At 42.6% G+C, this 25786-nt stretch overlaps 1 protein-coding gene across 1 annotated transcript in view; it reads left to right on the top strand.

Annotated features, from left to right (window-relative positions):
- The window catches only part of BRWD1 (bromodomain and WD repeat domain containing 1), a gene marked incomplete in the record, with an annotated part of 4378631 nt that overhangs the window by 1940638 nt on the left and 2412207 nt on the right, over window positions 1-25786 (top strand). The window contains 1 exon segment of the mRNA XM_044071461.1: window positions 22863-23030. Coding sequence (XP_043927396.1) covers window positions 22863-23030 — 168 coding nt within the window.

Here is a 25786-nt window from a genome sequence, read left to right as displayed (position 1 = left end):
TTTTAAAATATTTGTCTATTTTTTTGGCATTTGATAACTTAGTTTAGCTTAATTGCTTATTCTTCCCATACTCCTCCTCTGTTGACAGTTTTTTTTCTCTCCAGTGCATTAAGATGTCAGTATTTTTTTTTGTCCTGTGTGCTATTAAGTAGAATTTTAGGTTATTAATATTAGTAGTTGTTATTACTAAGCTTGTTAATAGCGTTTTGTCTTTAGATATTTACATTTACATATATAAAGTAGTAGTTGAATTTAGATACATTGCTGTGTTTTTGTGGTTTGAAAACATTTTAGCTGATCATGGATGAATCGCAGACTTTCAAAAAATGTTTGAGTGCAGGCACAAACTTTCTCCTCAAGATCCTAACACTGTGTCCATTGCCTGGGTGCTGCCCATTTGGATACAAAATGCCAGTTATGTAATTTTTAGTGCTAGGGCAACTGCAAGTTCAATGTGACAAATTGGTAGTGGGAGACCTCCCCCCACCCCACAGACAGGGTTGCCTGGGCCTTTCTCTTCTGCTCCCCCTGATAAGAAACAAGATGAGGCTAGGTCTTCTGAAAAGGCTCCCTGCAAAAGACAAAGATAGAAAACAGGAGGCAAAAAGAGAAAGAAAAGTAAAAAGAGAAGGACAGCTCTGCTTCTACAATCAAATGTTCCTCTGATCTTGACAGTACCAGTCAGACCTCTACCTAAAGTTTTTTGGAGGGAACCGACATCTCAGTCATATCCATCCTCTCCTTTGCCCTGGTTTTCACCATTACTGGTGAGCACAGCATTGCATTGCAAGAAAGGAGATATTCCTGGCCTTCATCCTTGGCCTCTTCTACTCTACCATCTTGGAGCTTAACAGAGTTTCACATCAACAGGATGATGATAAAAGTTTTTGAAAATGCAGAGCCAGCTGGGAATTCTGGCAGTACCATCCCCTGAGAACGTACCGAACTTTGGCCACTTTACCCCCAACACACTTGTTTCCCTTGTTGCATTTCCTCCTTCATTCTGACAGTTTTGGATCCAACTAATCCCCGAAGCATCTCTATTGGTGCAGATAGTTAAATCTACTTAGACACCGAAAACTTCACTATATCCCACTTGACTCCAATAAATTTGGATCGGGAAGGGACTCAGAGCCGTAGAGTCAGAGCTGGGTTTCTTGGGGATGGAACGAACCAGATGCTCCTGGAACCATCTCTTCCCCTCAGTGTATTGGCACTAGATAGCTCAGGTCCAAGGTCAGCTTCAGTGTTGGGGCTGGTCAGGGTTGAAGGTTCTTTCTCCTCTTCGGATCCTAGGAGATCATCTGCTCTGGGTATAGTGTTGGCCTTTTGAAAGGGTTTTCGTCTTAACCAAAGAGAAGATTTTTTCTCCTAGTTCAGTTCCACCCAAATGCTAACTCGATCTTGTGATGTTATCTTCTCCCTTTCCTGCCAGACAGGGGCATTCAGGACCACAGGCTTCTGAAATAACTTGCTGCATCAGCTTCCTGTCTGATTCTGAACCATCTGTCTTCCTAACATAATCTGTTCACAGAAAACCAACGTGCAAGGAAAAGCACATAGACTCCTCTCCAGAGTCTTTCACAGAGGATAAACACTTGGATGAACGTGAGAGTTCACCCAGGTCCCTTTTGGAAGATGTCACCTTTAGTGAAATCCTTGAACTCATGAAACAGAGAGGAGGATGGTCCACTGAAGATCATTCACCCTAGATGAATTTATTTTTAGAGGCCTTTGGTTCTGGCTTAACATTATGTGGGAGGTACCACCTATTTTACCCGATCATTGACCTCATGCCACAGTGGGCTTGGAAAAGCACCCAGATGTGATGGAGCCAATACCCAAAAACTGGATAGGATTTTAGCACCTCTGAAGGACAGGAAACATTGGAGGAAAGGTCCAACAGTGGAGGCCATAGTTGTAGCAGCAGACACCAAAAGGAATTGTCTGAAGAGAGTTCCTGTGCCATCCCCCAACAGGAATTCCAGGGAGTTGGATACGTTTGTGAAATGGACATACTCATTAGCAACCTTTGCATTCAGGTCACTGAATTCTTTAGCTCATGTCATCAGATTTCAGAGGGACTTGACTGAGGAAGGTTCCAAGTGTCTTTATTGAGTTTTGCATGTGGACGTCCAAAAGATTGTGTACTTCCAGATTTCTACTCTGCAGCAGGCACAGTGCTTTCTGTAGGATGGCATGCTTGGATGTGGCTTTGTGATTTCGTGGAAGTTTTCAAGACGTCCTTCAGCAATGTCCCATATGATGGCTCTACCCTTTTTAGACCCAAAGTTATAGACACATTGGCCAGGAGCCAGCAATCCACCCCCCCAAAAGAGATTCTACTCCAGGAATCAGAGGGCTGTGAAAAAGATGTGATTTCACAAGTTGCAGAATTCTTACCAGGACTCTTGTGGTGATAGACCTCCAGGTGGCAGAGGTGGAGGAAAGTCCAGTGGACATTGCCCTAGAGGCAGGGGTGGACTGCATAACCAGGGTGTCCCATGTCTTTTACCAAGTCGCCCTGTAGCATCCCTTAAGGGTTGCTCAGCTGCTGCACTCTGTAAGCAGTTGGGGGACGCTTATCTCTGCACCCCCAAGCCTGCCAAAACATAACAAAAGATATGTGGGTGCTAAAGATAATTTGAAGAGGCTATTCCATTTCCTTTTCTTTCCCTCCCATAAAGAAAAAAAGTGGTTCCCAGCATTCCACACAGTCAGAGGAAACCAGCAGGACTAGAAATTTCCAAGTTGCTAGAAAGTCATCCATCCAGTCCCCCAGGCCAGTTAAAATCTCATGTTTACCCAAGATTCTTTTTAATACCAAAGAAAATGAGGGACATCAGATCTGTTGTCATCCCAGATAATTTGTAAAGCAGACAAAATTCGGGATGGTCACAATTCTGTCTATATTGCCTCTTCTGAGGAAGGACAATTGGATGTGCTCGACAGAATGCTTACTATCATGTAAAAATAGGGAAACACTCCTGGGAGATTCCTCTATCTCCGGATGGGAACCAGTCATCACCAGTTCAGAGCCCTGGCCTTCAGTCTCACCACGACCCCCAGGGTGTTCACCAAGATAATAGCAGAGGTAGCGGTGCACATGCATCTTCTAGGGATCCAGGTCTTCCCTTAGGCGATTAGATCATGACTGCTGCATCCAAGTATTTGCTGTTATATCATTTGGACCTTCTGCTCTGGTGTCTACAGAATCTACTGATAACAGTAAATTTCCACAAGTGTCATTTGCTTCCAACCCAACAGACAGAATTCATTGGAAACCACCTCAACACAACTCCTCAAATTGTCCGTCTCCCCCACCACAGAGTCTTATCTTTGCATCTATTGGCCGCACAGCTAATACATATTCTCTAACCAGCAGCACAATTAATCCTCCATCTGTTGGTCTCATGGTTTCCTCATTTATAGTAATTCTGAAGACTCACTACCATCCGTGGACAGTATCAGTCCAGTGGTCTCAGAAATTTCACCCATTACACTCCAGGATTCAACTCTCAAGAGTTTGCAGGCAACATATCTCTTGGTGTATAACCTCACCTTCAATAACAGAAAGATGGCACTTTCATACAGATCCACCAATAACATTATTGACCAAAGACATCTCCCTTCTAGGGTAGGGTGCATTTTAAAGAGAGAATGAGCCAAGTCACATAAGGCCAACCTCCACATCATTGTCTTGGAGATGAGGATGATCCTTCTAACATTGTAAGCACTTTGGGGTGTCCTTCACAAAAATGTGATTTCCATATAGACAGACAAACATGACTGTTTAGTATATAGTATTGCTAGGTTATGAGTGTTTGGCAATGGGCAATGTCTTCACATCTTTTTCTGATAGCAGCGCACATTCTGGGGTCTTCCAGTTTTCTAGAGGACAAGTTGTAGTTGGGCAGGACTATCCTAACTCCTCATGAGTGGTCCCTCAATCCAATAGTGGCAACTTTAATTTTCAGCTGCTGGGCTTGCACTTGATGTGGCCTTTCACTTCCTTCCTCAACGACAAGTGCAGTAGTTACTTTGCATCCCTCCACAGGGACAGTCACCAAGGGATGGCTGTGGTCCCTAGTTGGGCCCTGAGTCTTCTTTTATGCCTTTTCGCCCATTACTTCTCGTGAGCAAATTCATTCAAAAAGCCAAACTGTGCAAGGCCAAAGTTATCCTCATTGCCTCCTGCTGGCCCTATCAAACATGGTACCCTCTTCTGTGGCCTCTACTGTTGCATCTTACTTGGATGCTGGATCAATATCCAGGTCTTTTTTCTCACCCATCCAGATTGCCATGTCTGGATCAGACTACCATGAAACTTATCAGTTTGTTCCTCCAATTTTAACCAGAATTAGTGATGTCAGGCTTCCCAGTATGGTTGTTGAAATCGTGTCGGCTTCTCAGATGCTTGCTACAAGGGGTTATCGCAGCAAATGGGAAAAGTTTTCTTTTTGGCAGTAGGTAAAGGTTTGGACCTCTTTTCTGCTCTCATACTCTCCATCTTTGAGTTCTTATGTGAACTTTTTCAAAAAGGTTCTAGTTATTCTACCATCAAAGTTCAAATGACAGCAATTTTGAATTTTCATATTGGACACCGGGATACTTCATTGGCCTCCTTAAAGATCTAAATGCATTTCTTAGAGGAACCTTTGTTACGTCCTCCCATTAGAAATTCATTCCCTCCATGAGGTATTACCATCATGCTGCAAGCTTTGACTCAACTGCCCCCCCCCCGAACCATGGCCACAATAGATATTACATATTTAAGTTGGAAAACCATTTTCTTAATGGTGATCACTTCAGCCAGATAAATTTCAGAATTATAAGTACCCTGTGTAAACCTCCCTATGTGATTTTCCATAAGAATAGGGTTCCTCAGAACTAATTCATCCTTCATAGGTTCATAGGAGGTTACTAGGCTAGAGGCTGTCGAGCCTTTATATGCCTAGCCATGTTAATCCCAGGTTGCCCAATTGTCCTTGGTTAGATGGACTTACTTTACAGATAAACACCAACTACCCCTGGCCATGAGGGACATGGGTGCCACCCGGGGGTGAATTTGCAGTCACCCATCCATTTGTCTTGGTTGCATTTGAATAGGGTCATTGAGGAGCTTTGCTCCACATGAATTGGAAGTTTATTCCAGAGGAGTAGCAATTTCTGGGAACATACCTGTCTCTCCAGCATGTTCTGTTAATGTCACTGGCAAGGTTGAGATCCCTAGCGCATGTGACTGTAGTGCCACTTGATTTGCGGATGTGCAGCATTTCCTTCAGTTTGGAGTTGGACACTGCCCTCTAGACCAGCAACAAGTCACCTCTTAGTAGAGTATATGAAGCAGAGTACAGTGACCGGGCTTTGTCTGTGCAAGTAGATTATGGTTTGGAGGCCTTGTATTATCTTAGTGAGAAACCTCTGTGGTCTCTCCATTTGCTGCAAATGTCTGGTGAGATGCATGTAGAAGGGAGCATTGTACTGTAATTGTCTGATTAGGGTCAAGTAAAGTGGGGTTGTAACATCCTTAGACCTGGATGCGATACCTCTACTTATGAGATGCGCAGTGTAGAAGGTTTATCATACCACAGTGGAAACTTGGTGGTCAAAGTTCAGATTGCTGTCGACCTGTGTTCCCAGATCTTGCACCACTGGGTTTGAACTTAGAGGGGTGCTGTCAATATTATAATTAGTGGGGAATCCTGCTTAGCCAAATAGGATAAGTAGTGCACTTTTTTGCATTTAGTTTTAGACCATGACTTTGGCAGCAGTCATCTGTTTGTGTTAGCCCCTCCTGTAATATGTTAACATCATTGGGGGACTTAGTAATTGAACCTAGTTTACAATCAGCAATGAACTTAGTAAGCCAAAGGCCATCCACTTTAGCCTGGCTTTACAAGAAATATATTCCAAATTGTAAAGGGCCCAGTACAGATCCTTGTGGTATGCCAAGGTGACAGGTCTACTGGTAGGCTGGAGTCACCAACTTTAACAGTATATATTCTGTTGGTCAGTCAATTAGCTACCCATCTAATGATGTAAGGGTTAATACCTAGCTGGAGGAGTTTTTCAGTGATACCAGAGTGTGTGTGTGTGTGTGTGTGTGTGTGTGTGTTGGGGGGGGGGTCAAAGGCTTTGGCTAGGTCCAGATAGGCAGTATGCATGGTCTTACCTTCATCCAGGGCTTTGGTGATTTTCTTGAAGAAATCTGCCAGGTTCAGTAAGCGTGATCTACCCTTGAGAAAGCCAAACTAGGTTGGTTCTAGAGTTTGAAGGTCACCCCTTTCCTTGTTGAAAAGGTCCATGATCCTTTCCATGGCCTCCAGATCAGGCTGGTTAGACTTTTGGGTCTATATTTCCCACAGTCTGTTGGTGGCCCCCCTTTATGCAAGGAGATTACTGTTGCTGTTCTCCATTCTGCTGGTACAAAGCCAGTTCTCAGGCTATTATTAAAGAGAAAGGCAAGTGGGTCAGCTAGGTCCTGTTTTAGATTGCTTAGTAAGCAACCTAGGATGTTATCTGGTCCCATTGAGACAGTGTTTTTGGTCTTGGTGAGTGCGGCTATGACTTGATCTGTAGTGATACTTGGTAGAGAACTGGTGTCAAGTTTGCTTTGGGGTATGGCTGGTGGGGATAGGGGGTTGAAGTTTCCACCAAATCTGTCAGCTAACAGGTTAGCAATTTCCTCTGGTGTAGTGAGTGGTACCATCTGCTACCAATTTTGCACATACCTGGAAACCCCCTTTTAGATTTCGACGTACTTAAAGAATGCCTTATGATTGTGATTGGCTAGGAATGCTACTTTAGCTTCATAATTAGCTTTAGAGGACTTTACAAGATTGGGCTAGACAGAATTTACATTTCACAGGAACGTGTATTTAATTGAAGGTCTTGATACACACCCAATAATTGTTTCAGATCTTGCGCCAGTAATAGGTAAAATAAAAACACCGGGTAATAAAATAAAAATGCGACATTAGCGCCTTCCCACTTATCTGTTGAAAAGAAAGAAATTTAAGGAATTGGTAGTTGAGATTATTCAGGAGCTATTAGAGGAGATAGAATTTTCTTTTGAAAATGCATCTAGGGTGTGGGATAAAATTAAGGTGGAGTTTAAAAATAGGGTGGGAATAAAAGAAAGGGAGCAATGGTTAAGAAGCAACAAAAATTATTTAGAGGGATTGACAAATGTTAAAGTATTGCAGAATAGTGGGAATCTCACAGAACAAATCCCCAGGCATCACAAATTTGAGAGGAGGATCAACTGCAGAATGCTAGGCAAAAATAAGGAATTATCTTGATAATATGCACAAGCTTAGAAAGATTGCTGTTAAGCAACTGTTTTTGATACTACTTGTTTTTGTGTCAAATTGATTCGGTAATTTTAGGGGCCAGGCAGTCACTTCAAAGATGCAAGTTAGAACAGGAAGAGCAAATTGATTTATAGCTTGAAGTTTTTTCCTGGATGTCAAGGCAGTTTTGTCTTCTGAAATATTCCTTACCGAACTTTATTCTCATTTGTTTGTTTTAGTGTTGACCATTCATGTATTCCCAAACACTTGTGCAGTCCTTCCTGCTCAAGTTTCTTTATATCACATTCCTATCCTTGGTTAATATTTTCCTGGTGCTGTAGCTTTCCTTTTCTAAATGTTGCTTTTGCACATTACTAAGACCAAATGCCATTCTTTTATCATCTGGAAAAGTTTTAACCATTTGTGGTTATGCTTTCAGCCCCTCATCTTATGAGCTATACAGTTTCAAGTCATCTAGAAAAAGTAGGTGAGAAGCTTTAAACAAAGTTGGTTATGAGGAACCAAATTGTAACCGTACCCTAATCTGTTAAATAAGGAGCTTAATGGAGTAAAGGTAAGACGAAACAACAGTGGTGACAAAAATCACCTTGGAGTATCTCCACTTTGAATAGTTATGACTGAGATAATAACCCTTTGTCATGGCTCAGCTAAAGAGTGGCTTACAACTTTTTCATAATCACTGTAATGTAATTAAATTTAGGGTGTGTATTACATGTCTGCAAGCATTCCATTATCAGTGAATGTGGGGTGCCGTCAAATGCTTTTTTTTGTAATCTTTCCATACATACTTAAATTATTCCCTTTTTACAACTCTCTATTATGCCTTTATTTTGCAAGAAATTATCCTTTGCTCCATGACTGTTAGCATAATTGAATTTTTTTTTCTAAATGACTGTAATTCTGTCTGCATCAATTCCATAATATAATTTGTATATTGTTAGAAGGCAAGTTATTGTTGTATAGTTCTTACGTTGGCTTGCAGTTTCACTCTTAAGGATTACTGTTTTCCTTGTTAGCCAAGTTGGTGTCTGTTCAGGATGCACATACAAGTGATTCTTGTTCAAGGTTAAATCTTTGTGTAAAGTTGTTAATACCTTTAACCTGAAGTTAAGTACTACATTTAGGCCTGGTGTTTTCCATTTAGGAGCTTATCTTAACATTGTTTCAGTTTCTCTGGCATTTACTTTATCCCATTTTATATCCTCTACATTACATCATCTTACTGTTTCTTTTAATTCTTCTATCCCTTCAGAATCTTTATGTGCAACAAGGATGTCATTCTATTCATATACTGCAGTATTCATAACATGAGGGAAGTCTGGCCAGTATACCAAAGTCTAAATGCTACAGCAAGGTACATGCAATGGCACATCACTCAGCATACATCGGCCATAAAGAGATGTTTGGTATAAAGAGGACATTTGCACGTACCTACCTCAGAACTTTTCTGCCGCCTGTCCGACTGCCAGCTCCGGTCGTCACTTGCCAAAGAACTCATGTTTGTGCTCCAATTAAGTACCCTGTAGAGGGTTTTCCTTTTCCTTTTGGCTATTATTTTTTTTTTTTTTTTGCGAGTACATGTCAGCTAGGAAGAGCAAGTGTCATTGTGGAAGGCAGATTCCACATAAATTCTCACGAGCTTTGCTTATTTTGCTTAGGCCCAGACCACAATCACATGTCCAGTGATATCTGCAAGGCCTTTGTTCCTAAAACCCACCATAGTCGCCTAGCGTCCCTTAGGTTATATTTGGAGAATCAATGTTTTAAGTGCTTAGCTTGAGACATGGAGCTGACATCAGGCCCTTCAGAAGACCCGCAATTCAAAAAGGCCAAGAAACCTCTGCCTGATCTTACAGCTGCTGCCTCTACTCTGGCCATCCTTCCTGAGGCTGATGTAGGCCTGGAGGCCACTGCAGAATCTGCAGAGCCACCTTCAACAGGTACCTCGGTGGAAGCCATCAAGAAATCTCTAGGCATGTTCCAGAAGGATTCACAGGTGTCAGACTTGAGCACCAGGGGGAACCATGGCTGGTTATCTCTGAAGGCCTGCACAGCATGACACAGTTTGTTGTTCCTGAGAGTTTTCTTACAGACGTCTTGGAATTCCGCCTGACATCAGGCCCTTCTTTCATCGCCTGGCTCCTGAGGCTCCAAAGAAGAAAAAACTAAACATGTTTCCCTGGCCCCTCAGGGCCAGGCTTCTGATCAAACTCCTGACTGGCAGGCCTTTACCAAGGCCTCTTTAATGCCTTCATGGCTCCACTGCTAGAAGTCAGCCCCTTCTTTTCCAACTCGAGCCCTTTCTCCTTCTACCCCTTTGAAAAGGCCTGCAGAGGATGTCTCTTCTGAAGAGGACGATTCATCAGAGAATTGATCTCTTGCCTACTCTACTCAAATTGCTTCTCCTCTGGGTTATGCCTCATTAGAGGATGAATCTAATGGTATGGATTCCCCTGGGGAGGATATTTCCTTTGGAGAGACCATTTTGAAGATATATTTCTTTAAATGGGATTACTGCCAGATTTCTGAGATTCAAAAAAGGTGCTATGACCTCCTACAAACTGAATCCCCTAATCCTTCAGTCATCCCTCCAGTCCTGACAGTCTTCTTGGATGCCTTCACTGCAGCTTCTAAGTGCCCAGACTCCCAGCCCCCAAGCCCCCTGACAGATTTTACAAGGTGCCTGAGGATGCCAAGTTCCTTTTTAAGGCACCCATGGCTGACCTAACTAGTATATCAGTGGCAGCAGATAAAAGCTTCCAAACTTTTACCCTCCACCACTCCCCTGTTTCCCTCTGATAAAGAAAGCAAGGATGTTCTTCATCTCACATTGCTGCAGTCATAACTTGTGGGTAGTCCGCTGTCCTCGGTCGGCCCGAATACCAAAGTATTAGGGTGGCGTCGGTCATGGGCGCTCAGATCTGACGTCAGTGCGTCATGGTATTAAAGCGCGTGACCGACGTCATATCCTCAGTCTTTTTTGCCGCATGGTCCAAAGCAGAAGCAGCGTTTGCAAGTGCCGTTCGGCGTTCTGAAATTTTCGTATTCTGAGTTTCAGACCGAAACCAAGTTGGGCTAAGTACCCCGTTGGGGAATATTTTTGTTTTTTCTTGCCTCAGTTAATTCCGGATGTCAGAAAAAGTGAATAATTGTATTTCTTGTGGGAAACAGATACCGCATAGGGATTACCACTCTCTCTCTATTCCTTGTTTGGGGCCTGAGCACGACGTAGTCGGGTGTCGCTTTTGTGCTAGGTTTAATAAGCGCACCATTCAACGTAGGTTAGATTGCGCTAGGCTTGTCTTCGGTAAGCGGTGTAATTACAATATGCCGTCGGGTCCTCCGACGCTACCGCTAAGAAGCGCAAGGAAAAATCGTTAAGGTCCAATCAGGATGAGTCGTCCGTTCCGGACGCCGGTTCTTTAGAAACTACGGTGGAATCTGTAGATCCAGCCGAGGTTTCAGCTGAGTCTCAGGGGGAGACGTTAATTTTGCAGGATGTGGCCTCTCAGGAGTCAGGTCAGGCTGAGGGGGCCTCTCAGGTTGCTGTACTCCCTTCTTTGCCTAAGGGGGTTAGGCCTTCTCCTTCTGTTTCTAAGGTACCTTCTAAGGGCAGGCCTGGTTTGCCTTCCTCTGGTGTCAGTCCTAGTTCTGCAGGTTCTGTGCCTAAAAAACACATGCTTAAAATGGCAGAAGATTTAATTTCCTTAATCAGGGGTTCTATGCCTCCTCCAGATAAGAGGCCTAGGGTAGAGCCAGAGGTAGAATGTTTGGAACAGGCTTCAGATTACTCAGAGTCTTCGGCTGAAGACACTCAGGATTTTCCTCCTTATTCTGATTCAGACGCAGAGGATTCCAGTCCTCCTGCTTCTCCTCCAGAGGATTTTTTTTTTCAGAAACCCTGCATTCTATGAGGGAGCATTTTAAATGGGAAGGCCAGGATTTCTCAGATTCCCGAAAGAGGCTTAGGGAATTTTTGTTTTTACCACAACATCGGCCCTTAGCTATACCTCCTGTTTTGGATGTTGTTCAGGATGTTTTCTCTGAGGCTTCCCTTAATCCAGACTCTTTGCCTCCTGCCAGTTAAACCAGATAGGTATTACAGAGTGCCTGAGGCTCATAAATATCTGTATAAGAGCCCAAGGGCTGACCCAGAAACTATTAGCCAGGGACCTAAGGGTGTCAGGGCTTCTGTTGTAAAGAATCCAGTTCCTATGGATAAAGATTCTAGAGCTTTGGATAGGTGGGGTAAGAAAGTGTACACCTCTTCCACTCTAGCAATGAGGGCTTTGAATTGCCAGTTTCATATGTTGAAGTACCAGAATTTTCTCCTTACTCAGTTAAAATCTAAGGTAGATGCTTTGGCAGAGGGCATAGAGTGTAAGGAATTACAGGATTTGGTTCATGCCTCTGATCAGGTGGGTAAGCATTCTTTGCAGTGTGGTTTCGATGCTTTACAGGCTTCTTCCAGGGTGGCTGCCACTGGATCAGTTATTCGCAGGCACGCCTGGCTTAAGGATCAGAATTTGTCAGAGCATGTTAAAGCTAGAATTTTAGATGCTCCTTTACAGTCTGAAGTTTTGTTTGGTTCTCCTGTGGAGTCTGTCTTAAAGAAAATGGAAGACAAGGCTAAGTCTATGCAGACTGTTAAAGATTTTTTGCAGGTGCAGCCCCCTAAGTTTAGCAGGAATTGGCCTACTAAGGGATGGGCTTACCCTTCTTCTGATTTACAGTCTAGAGGCAGATCTAGGCGTGGTAGGGGCAGAGCTCAGAGTTCTTTCAGGCCTAGAACGTGGAGTTCCCCTGCACAATCTACAGGTGAGGGCAGGGGCCAGTCCTTTCGTAAACAGGCTCAATGACCTGCATCTTCAGCTGCCAGATCCCTCCTGTCTGGCAGCACCTTTGGGAGGAAAGTTGGCACTCTTCAAGCAAAATTGGCTTTTAGTCACCCAGGACAAATGGGTGTTGGACATTATAGACCGAAGCTACAAGTTTTATTTCCACACATTGCCTCCTTTCTAGGGCATGCCAGACGTTCCTCCTCAGCAAAGGGTAGAGGCTCACAAACAGATTTCTTTACTTCTTCAAATGGGGGCTATACAGCAGGTCCCTCTGTCAGAAGTGGGCCTAGGATTCTATTCTCGCCTGTTTCTTGTACCAAAGAAAGGAAACACTTGGAGGCCAATTTTGGATTTATCGATCCTCAACACATACCTGGACATTCCAAAATTCAAAATGTTGACGTTGCAACAACTTCTGCCTCTGTTGGGCAAAGATCACTGGATGGTAACTCTGGATCTCAAAGAGGCTTATCTTCATGTTCCTATCAGGCCCAGTTGCAGGAGATACCTGCGTTTTCGGGCTGGGACTTTACATTATCAGTTCTCTGCATTGCCCTTTGGCTTATCTACTGCCCAGGGTGTTCACAAAGGTTCTGGCTCCGTGATAGCCTTCTTAAGGTTAAGAGGAATACAAATTTATCCTTATTTGGACGATTGCCTGATTCTTGCTCAAGACAAAAACAAGCTTCTTCACCATCTACAGTATGTTATGGCAGTGTTAAGGTGCCTAGGGTATTCTGTGAACGAAACAAAGTCCAGTCTAGTACCCTCTCAGGAAATGTGCTTTCTGGGTGTGAGACTGAATACAGCTTCCCAGATGGCCTTTTTGACCCTGGACAAACAAAGAAACCTTACACTTTACTTCCACCAATTGTCTCTACTGTCCAGGCTGACTGCAAGGACAGTCCTTCAAGCCTTGGGGTTCATGGCATCTTGTATTCTGGTGCTTCCCAATGCCAAACTGCATATGAGGAAGCTACAATGGTATCTCAAAAATGTATGGACGCAACACTGCCACGATCTGGACACTGTCATTCAGATAATACCTTGCATTCAAAAGGAATTTTTGTGGTGGGCTCAGGAATGTCACCTAAACAAGGGACTCTCTGTGACCCGACCAGAGGCGAGTCAGATCTTAACGACAGATGCCTCGGACAAGGCTTGGGGAGCTCACCTCAATGGAAAATGGGTTCAAGACACGTGGCCTGCCAGACTTCAACATTTACATATCAACTTGAAGGAGATGTTAGCAGTCCAATTTGCATTGATGGCTTTCAAGGATCTACTTCACCCAGGACAAGTGTTGATTCAAACAGACAACACAACTGTCATGTGGTACATCAACAAGCAAGGGGGAACCCATTCGTACCCTCTTTGCAGGCAAGCTATGGTTTTGTGGGAGACTGCTCTCAGTTTGCACCTCACTCTTCAGGCAAGGTTTCTGCCAGGAGCACAGAACTCCTTAGCAGATGTTTTGAGCAGACAGATGGTGGATCCCCACGAGTGGAAATTGGATACTCATGTATTTCGACAGTTGACTGTGATATGGGGGACTCCAGACATAGATCTGTTCGCTTCTCCACTAAATTTCCAGTTGCCAAAGTTTTGCACAAAGATGTTTCATCCAGCAGCTTGGAAAGTGGATGCTCTATCATTCAGTTGGAGCAATCTTCACATCTATGCCTTTCCTCCTCTGCCTCTCCTTCCCAAGGTGCTCTTGAAGGTCAGACAAGACAAGCCCACCATGATTCTAATAGCTCCAGATTGACCTCGACAGCACTGGTACCCTCTGCTGAGGAGTTTAGTAAGGGAGCCTCCTTGGCCTTTGCCTTCAATTCCACACCTTTTGTCTCAGGCAGGCTATCATTTCCTCAATGTCAGGATTCAGTCCCTGCATCTAACAGCCTGGCATATTCTGTTCTAGAACCTGGAGGGTCGCAGCTTCCTCAACAAGTTTTGAATGTTATTTTGGAGGCCAGAAGGCCTAGTACAAGGAAAGTTTATGCAGATAAATGGGGGAGATTTTTTATTTGGAGCAAAGCAAAGAGCTTTGATGTTTCCAGGCCTGATTTGAGTGTTTCTCTTCAATATCTTACGGAATTATTAGACAAGGGTTTGTCTTTCTCCTCTGTAAAAGTTCATGCTGCAGCCATTTCTGCTCACTATGACTGTGACCCACCATTATTCTCTCATCCTTTGTTTAAGCAATTCCTTAGAGGGGCAAAGAACATAAGACCCCGCGTAGAGCTCCTACTCCTTCCTGGGATCTCAATTTTGTGTTGGAAAAGCTTACTTTACCTCCTTTTGAACCTGCAGCTACGTCTGAGTTAAAGTTTTTGTCTTGGAAGACTGCTTTTTTGTTGGCCATTACGTCTGCTAGAAGGGTATCTGAATTACAGGCTCTAATGGCAGTTGAACCCTTCCTGATTTTTCATAAGGATAGGGTATCTCTGCGTACTAACCCTACTTTTATGCCTAAAGTGGTTTCAAATGTGGCCTTGAACCAATCTGTTCATTTGCCCACTTTTTATGCTGATCCCCAAAATAAAGGGGAGAACATTTTGCACACTTTGGATATTCACAGGCAGTTGCGTTATTATTTGAGCAGGACTAACAGGTTCAGACAGTCTCAACAGTTGTTTGTTTCTTTTGCTTTGGCCTCTCAGGGGAAACCTGTTTCAAAACAAACTATTTCTAAGTGGATTGGCCATTGTATTGCTTTTTGTTATTCTCATCATGGTAAGGAGATTCCGGCTGGAATCAGACCTCATTCCACTAGGGCAACTGCCAATTCTTCTGCTTTTTAAGGGTGTAGCTACTAAAGATATTTTGGAGGCAGCTACTTGGAGTTCAGTGCACACTTTTTCTAAACATTACCATCTCCCTCTTTATTCCAAATCTAGGGCTGGATTTGCCACTGCAGTCTTACAGGGCATGTTAGCAGCTCCCAATGCTTTATGATTTTGCCAGCCTCCCTTTACCTTTGCTTTGGGATTCTACCCACAAGTTATGACTGCAGCAATGTGAGATTAAGAACATAGTACAGTTTTGTACCTACCATAAATGTAGATGTTCGAAGATCCACATTGCTGCAGTCCAATTTACCCTCCCTCCTTCCCCTCTGTAGTTTGGAGTGGTTGTGTGGTTTGGGTGGTAGAGGTTGTTTGTACATGGGTTTTGGAGGTTTTTCTATTTTTGGCTGTGGCCTTTCTTTTTAGGGCCTTCTGACATCTGGGACAAGAAAAGACTGAGGATATGACGTCGGTCATGCGCTTTAATACCATGACGCACTGACGTCAGATCTGAGCACCCATGACCGACGCCACCCTAATACTTTGGTATTCGGGCCGACCGAGGACAGCGGACTACCCACAAGTTATGACTGCAGCAATGTGGATCTTCGAACATCTACATTTATGGTAGGTACAAAACTGTACTTTATGGATAGGCTGGAGAAAAACATTTTCGCATCTACAACCTTGGCCTTTAGAGCAATGAATTGTCAGACTCACATGGGCAAATATTCTCTGGCTGTTATGGCGGATGCAGTGAAACTCCTGTCAGAGCTTCTAGATAATCCCAACAAAGCCAAGCTTTCCAGTATTCTAAATTCCTGCTTCCAGGTTACTAGGCACTCCATCAGATGTAGTTATGATGCAGTGGAGGCTTTGGCTAGGGCTGCAGCTACAGGGTCTGTCATGAGAAGGCATGGCTTAGATTACAACCCTTACTGGCTAATATCAAAGCTAAGCTCATGGATGCCCTTCTGGACAACAAGGCCTTATTTGGCACTGCAGCCTCAGGGCTTTATAAAACTCTTCAGGAAAAGGGGAAGGAACTCCAGGATTTAAAACACATTTTTGTCTCTCTTGTCCCCTGCTTCCAGTGAAACTACCCAGCCAGAACCACATTTTTAGGAAGGCAACTAAATTTATTGCACCAAAAGGTAAGAGGGATGCTAGGAGGCAGGCTCCTTCTAAGTCTGCTTCCTCCACACCCTCTCAGAAACAGCCTTTTCAGGCCATACCTGGTAGTCTGTGACTACCAGGTCTCAGACCCCATCTAACCTAGTTTCTGTTCTCCTCTCTGTTTACCTCTCAGCTTGAAAACTGGTAACCCTGGACTCCTGGGTCCTCTCCATCATTGACCAAGGTTACTTCATGGTATGGGAAACCTGTCCTACCTTCAAGGGGGATCACACAACCCCCACAGGACCAAATGGAATTCTTTCCACTAGCCCTCTCCTCTCTCCTTTCTCAGGACACTATCCAGGAGGTGCCACCCAACCAAAGGGGAAAAATATTTTACTACAGGATGTTTCTGTTCACATGAAACAATGGCCCTTGGCGGCCCATTCTAGACCTATCCCATTTAAACAACTTTGTAAAAGTTCCCACCTTTCACATGGTGACCCTACCTACTTTTCTCCCTCTGATTCTTCCCCGGCCTTCATGGTGTCACTGGACATAAGATGCCTACCTTCACATCCCCATTCACCAATGGTTCAGTATATTCCTTCGCTTGTCTGTGGCTTCCTCTCATTTTCAGTTTTGTGGCTTGCCCTTTGGTCTATCTACAGCACCTAGGGTATTCACAAAATGTTTAGCCCCTGTTATAGCCTACTGCAGGGCATACAGATGTTTCCATATTTGGATGACCTGCTCCTCCAGGCCACATCACCATAAATACTCCTGGACAATCTTTCCTACACAGTGTCCCTTCTGAGAGGGCTAGGGTTTACCATCAACCTCCAAAAGTCTTCCCTAACCCCCTCCCAGGATCATGTCTTCCTGGGGTGCAGGATCCTGACAAGCGCAATGATGGCTTGCTTACCTCCAGAAAAGATCCTGTCTCTCACCTTGTATTTCCAGGATCTAATACCATTTCAATCCCTGACTACCAAGGGAGTTCCTGTGCCTCCTGGGGTTCATGGCTTCAACTATTCCAATACTTCCCTTTGCCAGGCTACACGAGGAAATTTCAATGGCTCCTGAGAACAGTTCGGAAGCAACACTCTAACCCCCTGGAATTTATTGTACCCCTCTTCCCCTGTTTGACAAAGGAGTTAGAGTGGTGGATTTTTCAGGTGTCCCGAAATCCAAGCCTACCCCTTCAACCATTTCCACCCACCCAAGATCTGTACATGGATGTGTCAGACATAGGATGGGGTGCAACTCTGGGAAACTGGAAGGTCAGGGATGTGTGGTCTCCACCTCAGATAAAAGAACATATCAACATAAAGGAAATGAGAGCTTTGATATTTGTCCTCAAAATCTTCAAGTCCAGGATTTCACCAGGCGGTCCTAAGGTGGTTCACAGACAGTACCACAGTACTCTGGTACATCAACAAGCAGGGAGGGGCAAAGTCCAATATCCTTTGCAGACTGGCATTGTAGATAGCACAGCAGAGTTAGGTTTCTGTCCAGGCTGTTTACATTCCCTCAGCTCAGAATGTGATTACAGACTCTCTAAGCAGGTCCAAAACTCAATCCCATGAGTGGATGTTGAACAGGGATGTGTTTCTGAACCTTGTCCGACGATGGGGTATCCCTCAGATAGATCTTTTTTTACCTCCCCCATGAACAATCAGCTTCCCAAATATTGTGTCAGGATTCCACATCCTATGGCATGGAAAGTGGGTGCACTATCATTTCCATGGAAGGGGATGTTTGTGTATGCATCCCCCCCTTCCCACTCCTTCAGAATGTTCTGAAAATTCAGTGGAAACAATCAAACATCTTCCTGGTGACCCCCTTTTGGCCAAGACAGCTTTGGTTCCCCCTTCTTCTACATTTAGCCAAGTGCAATCACCACACGTTACCGCCCCAAGATGGACCTACTCACACAGGACAAGGGAACTCTAGTGCATCCACAAATGTCCACCCTAAACTTGACTCTGTGGATGATAGGGCTTTGATTCCCTTTAGACATCTTTACACTGAGGATGTGCTACAAGTTCTGCAGGAGGTCAGTAAACCTACTACTAGAATGTCCTAGGTCTCCAAATGGAAGAGGTATTCCTTCTGGTGTCTTAAAAAAAACACTTGCAACCACTGTCTGTAGAGGTGCCAGTGGTTTTGTCTTACCTGTGTAAATTAATGAAGAGTGGCTTGTCATATTTCTTAGTCAAGGCACATTTGTCTGCCATTTCAGCATGCTTACCTATGTTGCCTCCTTTGGCTTCCAGGTTGGAAGTAAAACTGTTCCTAAAAGGCGTCCTTCACATTAGACCACCAAGGAAACCAGTCTGCCTCCTCCTTGGAATCTCAGTTTTGTCCTGGAAAAATTTACCCTAGCTCTCTTCGAACCAGCAATGCCATCCTCCCTGCAACACTGCACATGGAAAACGGTTCTCCTAGTGGCTGTTACCTCTGCCAAAAGGGTTTCTGAGGGCAAGCCCTTATGGCCTCTTCTCCCTTCACTGTCTTTCATAGGGACAGGGTTTTTCTTCGGACTAAGCCATCCTTCATGCCCAAGGTGGTTAATGAGTTATCCCTGAATCAGGCTGTCAATCTCCCTACCTTCTTCCCATTTCCTCAATCCTCCAGTGAGAGGATTCTCCACACCTTGAGCATTCACAGACAACTCCGATACTATTTGTGCAAAACCAAGCCCATCCGTAAGTCTTGACAGATTGTCTCCTATCACCCAAGTGCTCTGGGCCAGCCTGTTTCCAAGCAAACTATTTCCTTTTGGATCTCTAAAGCCATTTCTTTCTGCTACTCAGCCAATGGAAAGGATCTATCTTCCCTTATAATGGTAGACTCTGTTAGGGCTATTTCCTCTTCTTGGGCCTTCTTTAAAGGATTGGGTACAGTTTCTATCCTAGAGACAGCTACCTGGTCCTCTGTTGATACCTTCACCAAGCATTACAGGTTGGATGTTATTTCCAACTCCAGAGCGGGGTTTGCCAGAGCTATTCTCTATGGCTTTGTGGAAAATGTTTCTGCTCCTCCTCCCAATTCCTCCTCTGCATGAGCTTTTGCATTCTCCCTCATGTAATGAATACTGCAGCATATGAATAGAATGACACAGAATAGTTGTGTAAAATCTTGCCATAACAATAGATGTCCTTTTCTTCTATATGCTGCAGTATTGCTTCCCCCTTGCCTGATCCCTGGTTACATGTTTCTCACTTTTATCAGGCTGGTGCTTTGCAGCATTCAGTTCTGAGGTAGGTATATGCTGATGTCCACATTATACTTGACATTTCGTTATGGCCAACATACGCTGAGTGATGTGTGCCATCGCACGTACCTTGCAATAGCATTTAGACTTTGGTATACTGGCTGGATGTACGAGTCCACCAGAGGCGGACTCCCTCATGTTATGAATACTGCAGTATATAGAAGAGAGGGACATCTATGGGTTATGGTAAGATTTTACACAACTATTCTTTTTCATAAATTCTTATTTATTTATTTATTTACAGTTGATTTACCAGGATAGTCCATTGGGCCTAGAAGAACCCATTTTCAATGGAGTCCTGGGGAGAAAAGCTCCAAAAACGAAACCGTAAATTACAACAAAATTACAATCTAAGCTTTTGTTTTAGTAAGTACAAAATACTAGTAAAAAAAATTGCATTTGAACTTACAATATCTAAAGGAAAAATGGCAGTCAAAGTTTAGGTTATACTAAATTACAGATAAAATATTTCATTTAACAGACAATTTCTGAGATGAAAAAGTATCAGCATTATAAATCTCAAGGGTAGTTGTTTACACATACTTATAAATACTTATCAAAAATATGCCTACTACTACTGTATTGGTGGTGTTTCTGTTCGTTTTTTTTCCCTGCCAGTTCACTACAAGATATTTTTCAGTCATTTATACTTTTTCTGTATATCTTCTATGTTATTCTGCTTATGCTGATAGTTTATTAGAAAGACATAATGAATATTGGTCTGTTTAATGCTATGCATTGCTTTTCTAAGCATTTATGATCTATTCTTTTTTCTGAATCTTTCTATCATTGATACTTTTATTAATTGCTTTATAGTTTTCTCTGTTCATTACTACATGTTTTATTCCTTTCATTTATTACCCTGTTTTTGTGCAACACGTCATCCCCTGTTAGTTTAGCAGCACAGTGATGCATCCTATTTATTTGTATATCAATTTCTCTTAATAGTCCTGATTATTGTGTTCATCCATTTTACCAGTTTTCTTACAAATCTAACATTTTAGGTCTTATTTACTTTCTTTATTTTGTTTTTTTTTCATCTATTTTAATGCCTATCTGTCTACATTAAATCAAGCAAGTCGTCACTTAGATCAGTTTCTTCTAGACTGAGAGCCTCATCTTTGCTCTGTATTTATGATGTGTATTGTACAAAAGATTTTCCGGTAACGTATCCTCTCCAGATGCATCCTGCTTCATCTTTTACTCCTCCATATGGGGACCCATTGGCCCATCATACCACAACATTACCCATTGTCATAGTTGCCAGTGTTTATGATCGTTCCCTTGCTGTGTATCTTCAGCAAGGCTTTCGTATGTGTCTCCTGCAGAAGTGTCCAGAGCATCTCCATGTGGCAAATGTTCAGATACCTCCCACTCCATCTACTGCTTCATAATCTGATGACCCATTGTTCCATCATGTTATGACACTATCTATGTTGGAGTCTCCACACTGAATCATTCACTTGTCAGACAGTCCATCACTTCAGTTTTCATTTAACTTCTACCTCACTAGTATAGTCTTTTGTATTCTCCCTTTGTGGTCTTATTTTTTTGTATTGTGAAATTTTCCATATGTGAGTGCCTTTACCTGTATTTTTCTTCAAATATCTTCGGAGCTGCATTTTTTTATATTTATAAGTTTGTCTTCTCTGTGTACACACGGCACTATAGCAGATCTCTTTTTCTTTCCCATGTCCATGTTTCTTTTTTACCCCTTTCAAAAAGCTCTGTTTGTTTTCTTTACACAAAGGTGCCTGATTGATGAAGGGGAGCTTGAGGGATTAGTTGATGTGTCTACAGGGAAGGCATTTGCAAAACTGACTTGGACTTGAGATGGTCTTTAAGCTGAGCATGGAATGAGGGACAAATGGTAAGATCTTTAAGATTAGTAGAGAGGAATTTCCTGAGTTTGGGGCCTAGGATGGAGAAGGCATAGTTAGTGCAATGAAGTCTGGTTCTGGAATATGAAGTAAGTGGACCAGAGTGGTTAAGACTTCTTACGTTGTAGTTGTGTGGGCGTCTAAATAGGTTGGAATCAAGTGAAGGACAAGAATGTTCTCTGAGGAGATTGCAGAGTTGGAATCCAAGAAGCAGGTTCACACATTTGTTGAACAGGTATCCTACTGGCTTTACTAAGTGTGATACAATCCTTCTAATTTCTAAGGGAGAGCATAATGAAATGACAGATTTGCTTTATAGTTTGGGTGGTGGAGGAGTTTTTCTTGGATGCTGCTGCACCCAGTGGAAGTCCGTATTCAAGCTGTGCTAGTAGAATGCCTTTGCCTGTGATTATTCCTGGTTGGTCTGGAGAGAAATGGGACAATATTATAGGACCAAAATAGGAAGGAATTTATTTTCTTCCATATTTTTTCTTGGTGAAATGTGAAAGTCCATTGTAGGGTCAAGCCACATAGCTTGGTATTTGTACGAGAAGACATTATCAGTGCATAACATTATAGCTTAGGGCAGTTATCAGTAGGGTATCCTCCAAAGTCTGCAAGGATAAACACCAGTATCTTCTGAACTGCTCTTGGGCCTTTGTTTAAAAAGTTATATGTTAGTCAAAACAAGAGCACATTAGACAGGTTGGTACATCGACAACTGCTGGAACTAGATAATCTAGAACACCTTGCCCTGCCTAGCCTGTCATTCCCCCACCACCTGTGTGAGGTTTCTCCTTTTGCCTCTGTTTTATCTCTACAAGAAGTAATTGATGGCAACTTGAGGAGAGGATCCCTGTGGATCTTCTGACAGTATACTTCCATTGCAAATTAAGAAGCTTTCTTCATAAATAGATTTTTGTCTGTTTAGAGTCCCTTCTTATGAGAGAAAGCGTTCAAGATGTTATAAACTGCTTGTCAGGATGCGCCAGAAGGTCTGGAATTGTGGTAGCTGTAAAAGCTCTGCAGCTAAATTAAAAGGAAATAGGTAAAACTTTTCCTTCAGAGACTTCCTTCAGTATTCTTTTTCTACTAGTTGTCACTGAACAATCACATAACCACAGAGTGCTGGCAAGTGACCCCCTGAAAAGTGACTTGTGTCTAGTAGGTTTACCTGGCTAACAAATTAATATTTGGGAATTGTTTAGCACTTATTCAGCAGTAAGTGAGCAGCCTGTAGTGTTGTGTATCTGTTTGTATTAGATCCTGTAAAGTGTACAAGAAACAACCTTGAAGACACTTTAACCTTTAGCTGTCAGGTAAGCTACTTTATGCAGGACTGCATCAAGTGTACTTGGTCTTGATTTCTTGTTTATTTGTAGTTACTATCTATTGAAATTGCCAGTCATTTTGACATTTGATTTTTATTTTTTAAGGTGGATTTTGTATGAAATTAATTGATTAAAATAATCTTGCACCATGAATTAGCTTTTTGTTCTGGTATTTTAGTGTTGGAATAAATATCTTTCACTGTGTTTGGGGGTGTTTGTGTGAGAGAGAAAACAAGAGACTAAAGTGGAAAGGTCATGATCACTGTTGCATCCTGAGAACAGTGGCTTTTTTGCATTTTTCATAAGGTGATGGAGAAGTGATTGAGCAAGTGATTGGACAACAGACCAGTGATCAAGATGAACCGGAGTCCAGCATTCTGGATGGCATGATCAGACAGCTACAACATGAGCAAGACCAAAGATCCAGAGCAGAACCTAATGAAATGCAAAGTAGAGAAGAGACATTGAGACAAGGTAAGGATATGATCAGCTTTTGGGTATGCTGTATTATCACTCTGTGTATCGTATGCTTTTATTTTATCACATAACAATTTGCCTGTCTTGCTTTTACATATTCACCGTAGTTTATAAACATTTACATCACTTAATTCAAGTGGCTTTGTAATTCAGTGAAGCTTCACTAGTTAGAGGTTTTGGTTACACAAAATAAACTGTTTACCACTTTCAGTACACTAGAGGTAGAAGACATCTGGGTGTTTAAGTAGCTGGGAGTGCTTAAGTTGTATTTGATCAGGACTGTGCAAAGAAATCTTGTTTACACAGCATTCTTCCACAAATTTGTCCTTATCTGCTCAACATTCTCACCACCAGATGGTATACTTCCTGTCTTCTGTACCCATTCTTTCAAAGTTGTACTTTTTTTCAGTAAGATTGACTTGAGAGTTCATTAGTGAGCATCAGGCTACTTAACTTTTTTCTCTTTTTGGACCATCTTCTCCTTCCAGCGATCGGAGGGGGGTCTTTCCATTCCCTTCATCTTGCACAAATGTAACACCCTGAATCACCCTTATCCCAACAGAATTTGTTTCAGTGGAGTTAACTAATATAACCTATGGAAAACAGTGAGGTACAAGAGATTAATTGCTGAAGTCTATCATACTGAGCAGACTGAAATATTTTCTTTGCCCTGCTCCCCTGTCAGCTGTTGGGCATGTTTCCAAGACAAAAGGTCTATGTTGCTGGATATATGGGTTTGTACTTCCACGTACCTCCTTCCAGCAGCATCTCAGTACACTATGTGGCAGGCTTCAGCTGTCACCTGTCAGTTTTTGTTTAACATCTGGCCTGCAGAAGGTGGTATTTAAACAACAGGAACTAGCCAGCCCATGTCCTAATAGGTCTTACTACCTCACCATTTGGGCTTTATCCACTTCATCTGCAAGCTAAGTGCTGCTCCTCAGTAATTTCATTTTACCATTTGATAGCTATCTCCAGTTAATATTTGGAGAGATTTTTTGTACGTAAGAAATGTTCATTATATTGATCACTGCTGCAGCAGCCTCAACTATATGGGTTATATCCTGCCAAAGGTGTAACAGCCAGCCAGCTTTCAAAGTTTCAGGGCACATTCCATGCACCCAAACTGTCAGGCAGCTCAAGCTGAGCTGACTAAAAGACAAGTTTGGGTGCCAAGCTTCAGAGCTTTACTGCTGCCAAGCAGTACATTTCTCTGAGGCATTTGGGGATCAACTGCTGGCTTGTGTTGCCCCTTCTGTGGGCAGATAAGTTCCCTTTGGTTAAAAAAAATACTTCTATTTAATAATTTTCCCTATTTGTACTTTTCTCTTAAGGAGGTTTTTTTTTTAAGCTGCGAGTTTGATTTAATGGACTGTCATGAGACTGCAGTGCACTTTTAAACAAAAGTGCTCTTTTTCCTGTCAGCTTAAAAATGATTTAAACTGTATAAACAATTTTTTTCTGTGAATAAATTATTTTACTTGGTGAGGCTGGCATAGCATTTAAAGTGCTTTCTACTGTTTTTGGAAAAAAATTTACTTTATTTTTATTGTCATTTGCTGTTTGCTCTCCCTGTGAAAGAGGTACTATTACCAGTGGGTAATTCCTGATCCTCTCAACTTTTATTTCTACCTGTCCTTCCTCACATGCTGTACCTGGGAAAGATAGAACTAGTTGCCCCTTCCCTGGTAGGAAAGGTGTTTTATTCAAGGATGATGTTAGTGCCAAAGAGAGAAAATGCTTGAAGACCAGTTCTAGATTTTTGTTTCCTAAACCTGTTTGTGGTAGTGACTAAATTCAAAATTTCACTTCACCCCTTTTGCCTCTTCTTCCTCATTGAAATTTTCTGGTAACACTAGATTTAAAATATGCTTATCACATTCCTATTCATACAGATTTCAGGTGTTTAAGGTTTTGTGCATCTGGATCACATTTATCAGTTCTCTGATTTACCCTTTGGATTATCCACTGCACCAAGAATGTCCAGAAAATGCCTAGCTCCAGTTACAGCTCATTGCACGCTACAGAGTATTCATATTTTTCTATATTTAGGTGACTTGCTTATCTTTGCATAGTCTTTTTTCAAAGTATCAGGAATTTCTTTGTTGGGTTCCAAGAGAACATTCAAAAGTCTTAATTGACTCCTCACAAGAATGCATTTTTGGGATGTCAACTAGACACCACAGTTAGAATAATTTTTCTTCCACAGGATAAAAAATAGATCTATATTAAAGATCTGTTTCTAGGGTTTTCCAGTCAGACGTTGGTCATTGCAAAGGAATACTTCAGGAATTTAGTTCTCATGGCTTCTATGATTCCCATAATACCTCCAGCAGGACTCCACATGAGAAAGATGCAGGGGTACCTGAAGTCTCTCTAGGTCTAGCACAAACTTCCTTTGTCTTCTCAAATCCCAGTGCTGGGGTATGTCAGAAGAGAAATCACTTGGTGAAGAGAACAGATATCCTTAAATCAAGATGTCCCTTCTTCCTGTTCCAAGGCAGCCAGTCACCACAGACTCCTTAGACTTTGCTTGTGGAGAATTTCTGTAGGGATAAAAGTGCAAGCTGTGTGGACGCTAAGGATGGACATATAGACATAAATATAAGAGATGCTTGCACTGATGAAGGCCCTCAACTCTTTGAATTATCTTTGGTGCAAAGGACATCTTCAAGTTATTAGTGTCACAGTCATGTGGGTGCATCAGTAAGCAAGGGGGGAACCAGATCGTACCCCTGTTGCAGGCTAGCCAT

This window comes from Protopterus annectens, chromosome 5.part0 (genome assembly GCF_019279795.1).
Source record: "Protopterus annectens isolate FY-2018-M chromosome 5.part0, PAN1.0, whole genome shotgun sequence".
Classification (NCBI taxonomy): Eukaryota; Metazoa; Chordata; order Ceratodontiformes; family Protopteridae; genus Protopterus; species Protopterus annectens.
The sequence above is the reverse complement of the archived record's forward strand: the minus strand, read 5'-3'. Positions and strand labels throughout refer to the sequence as shown.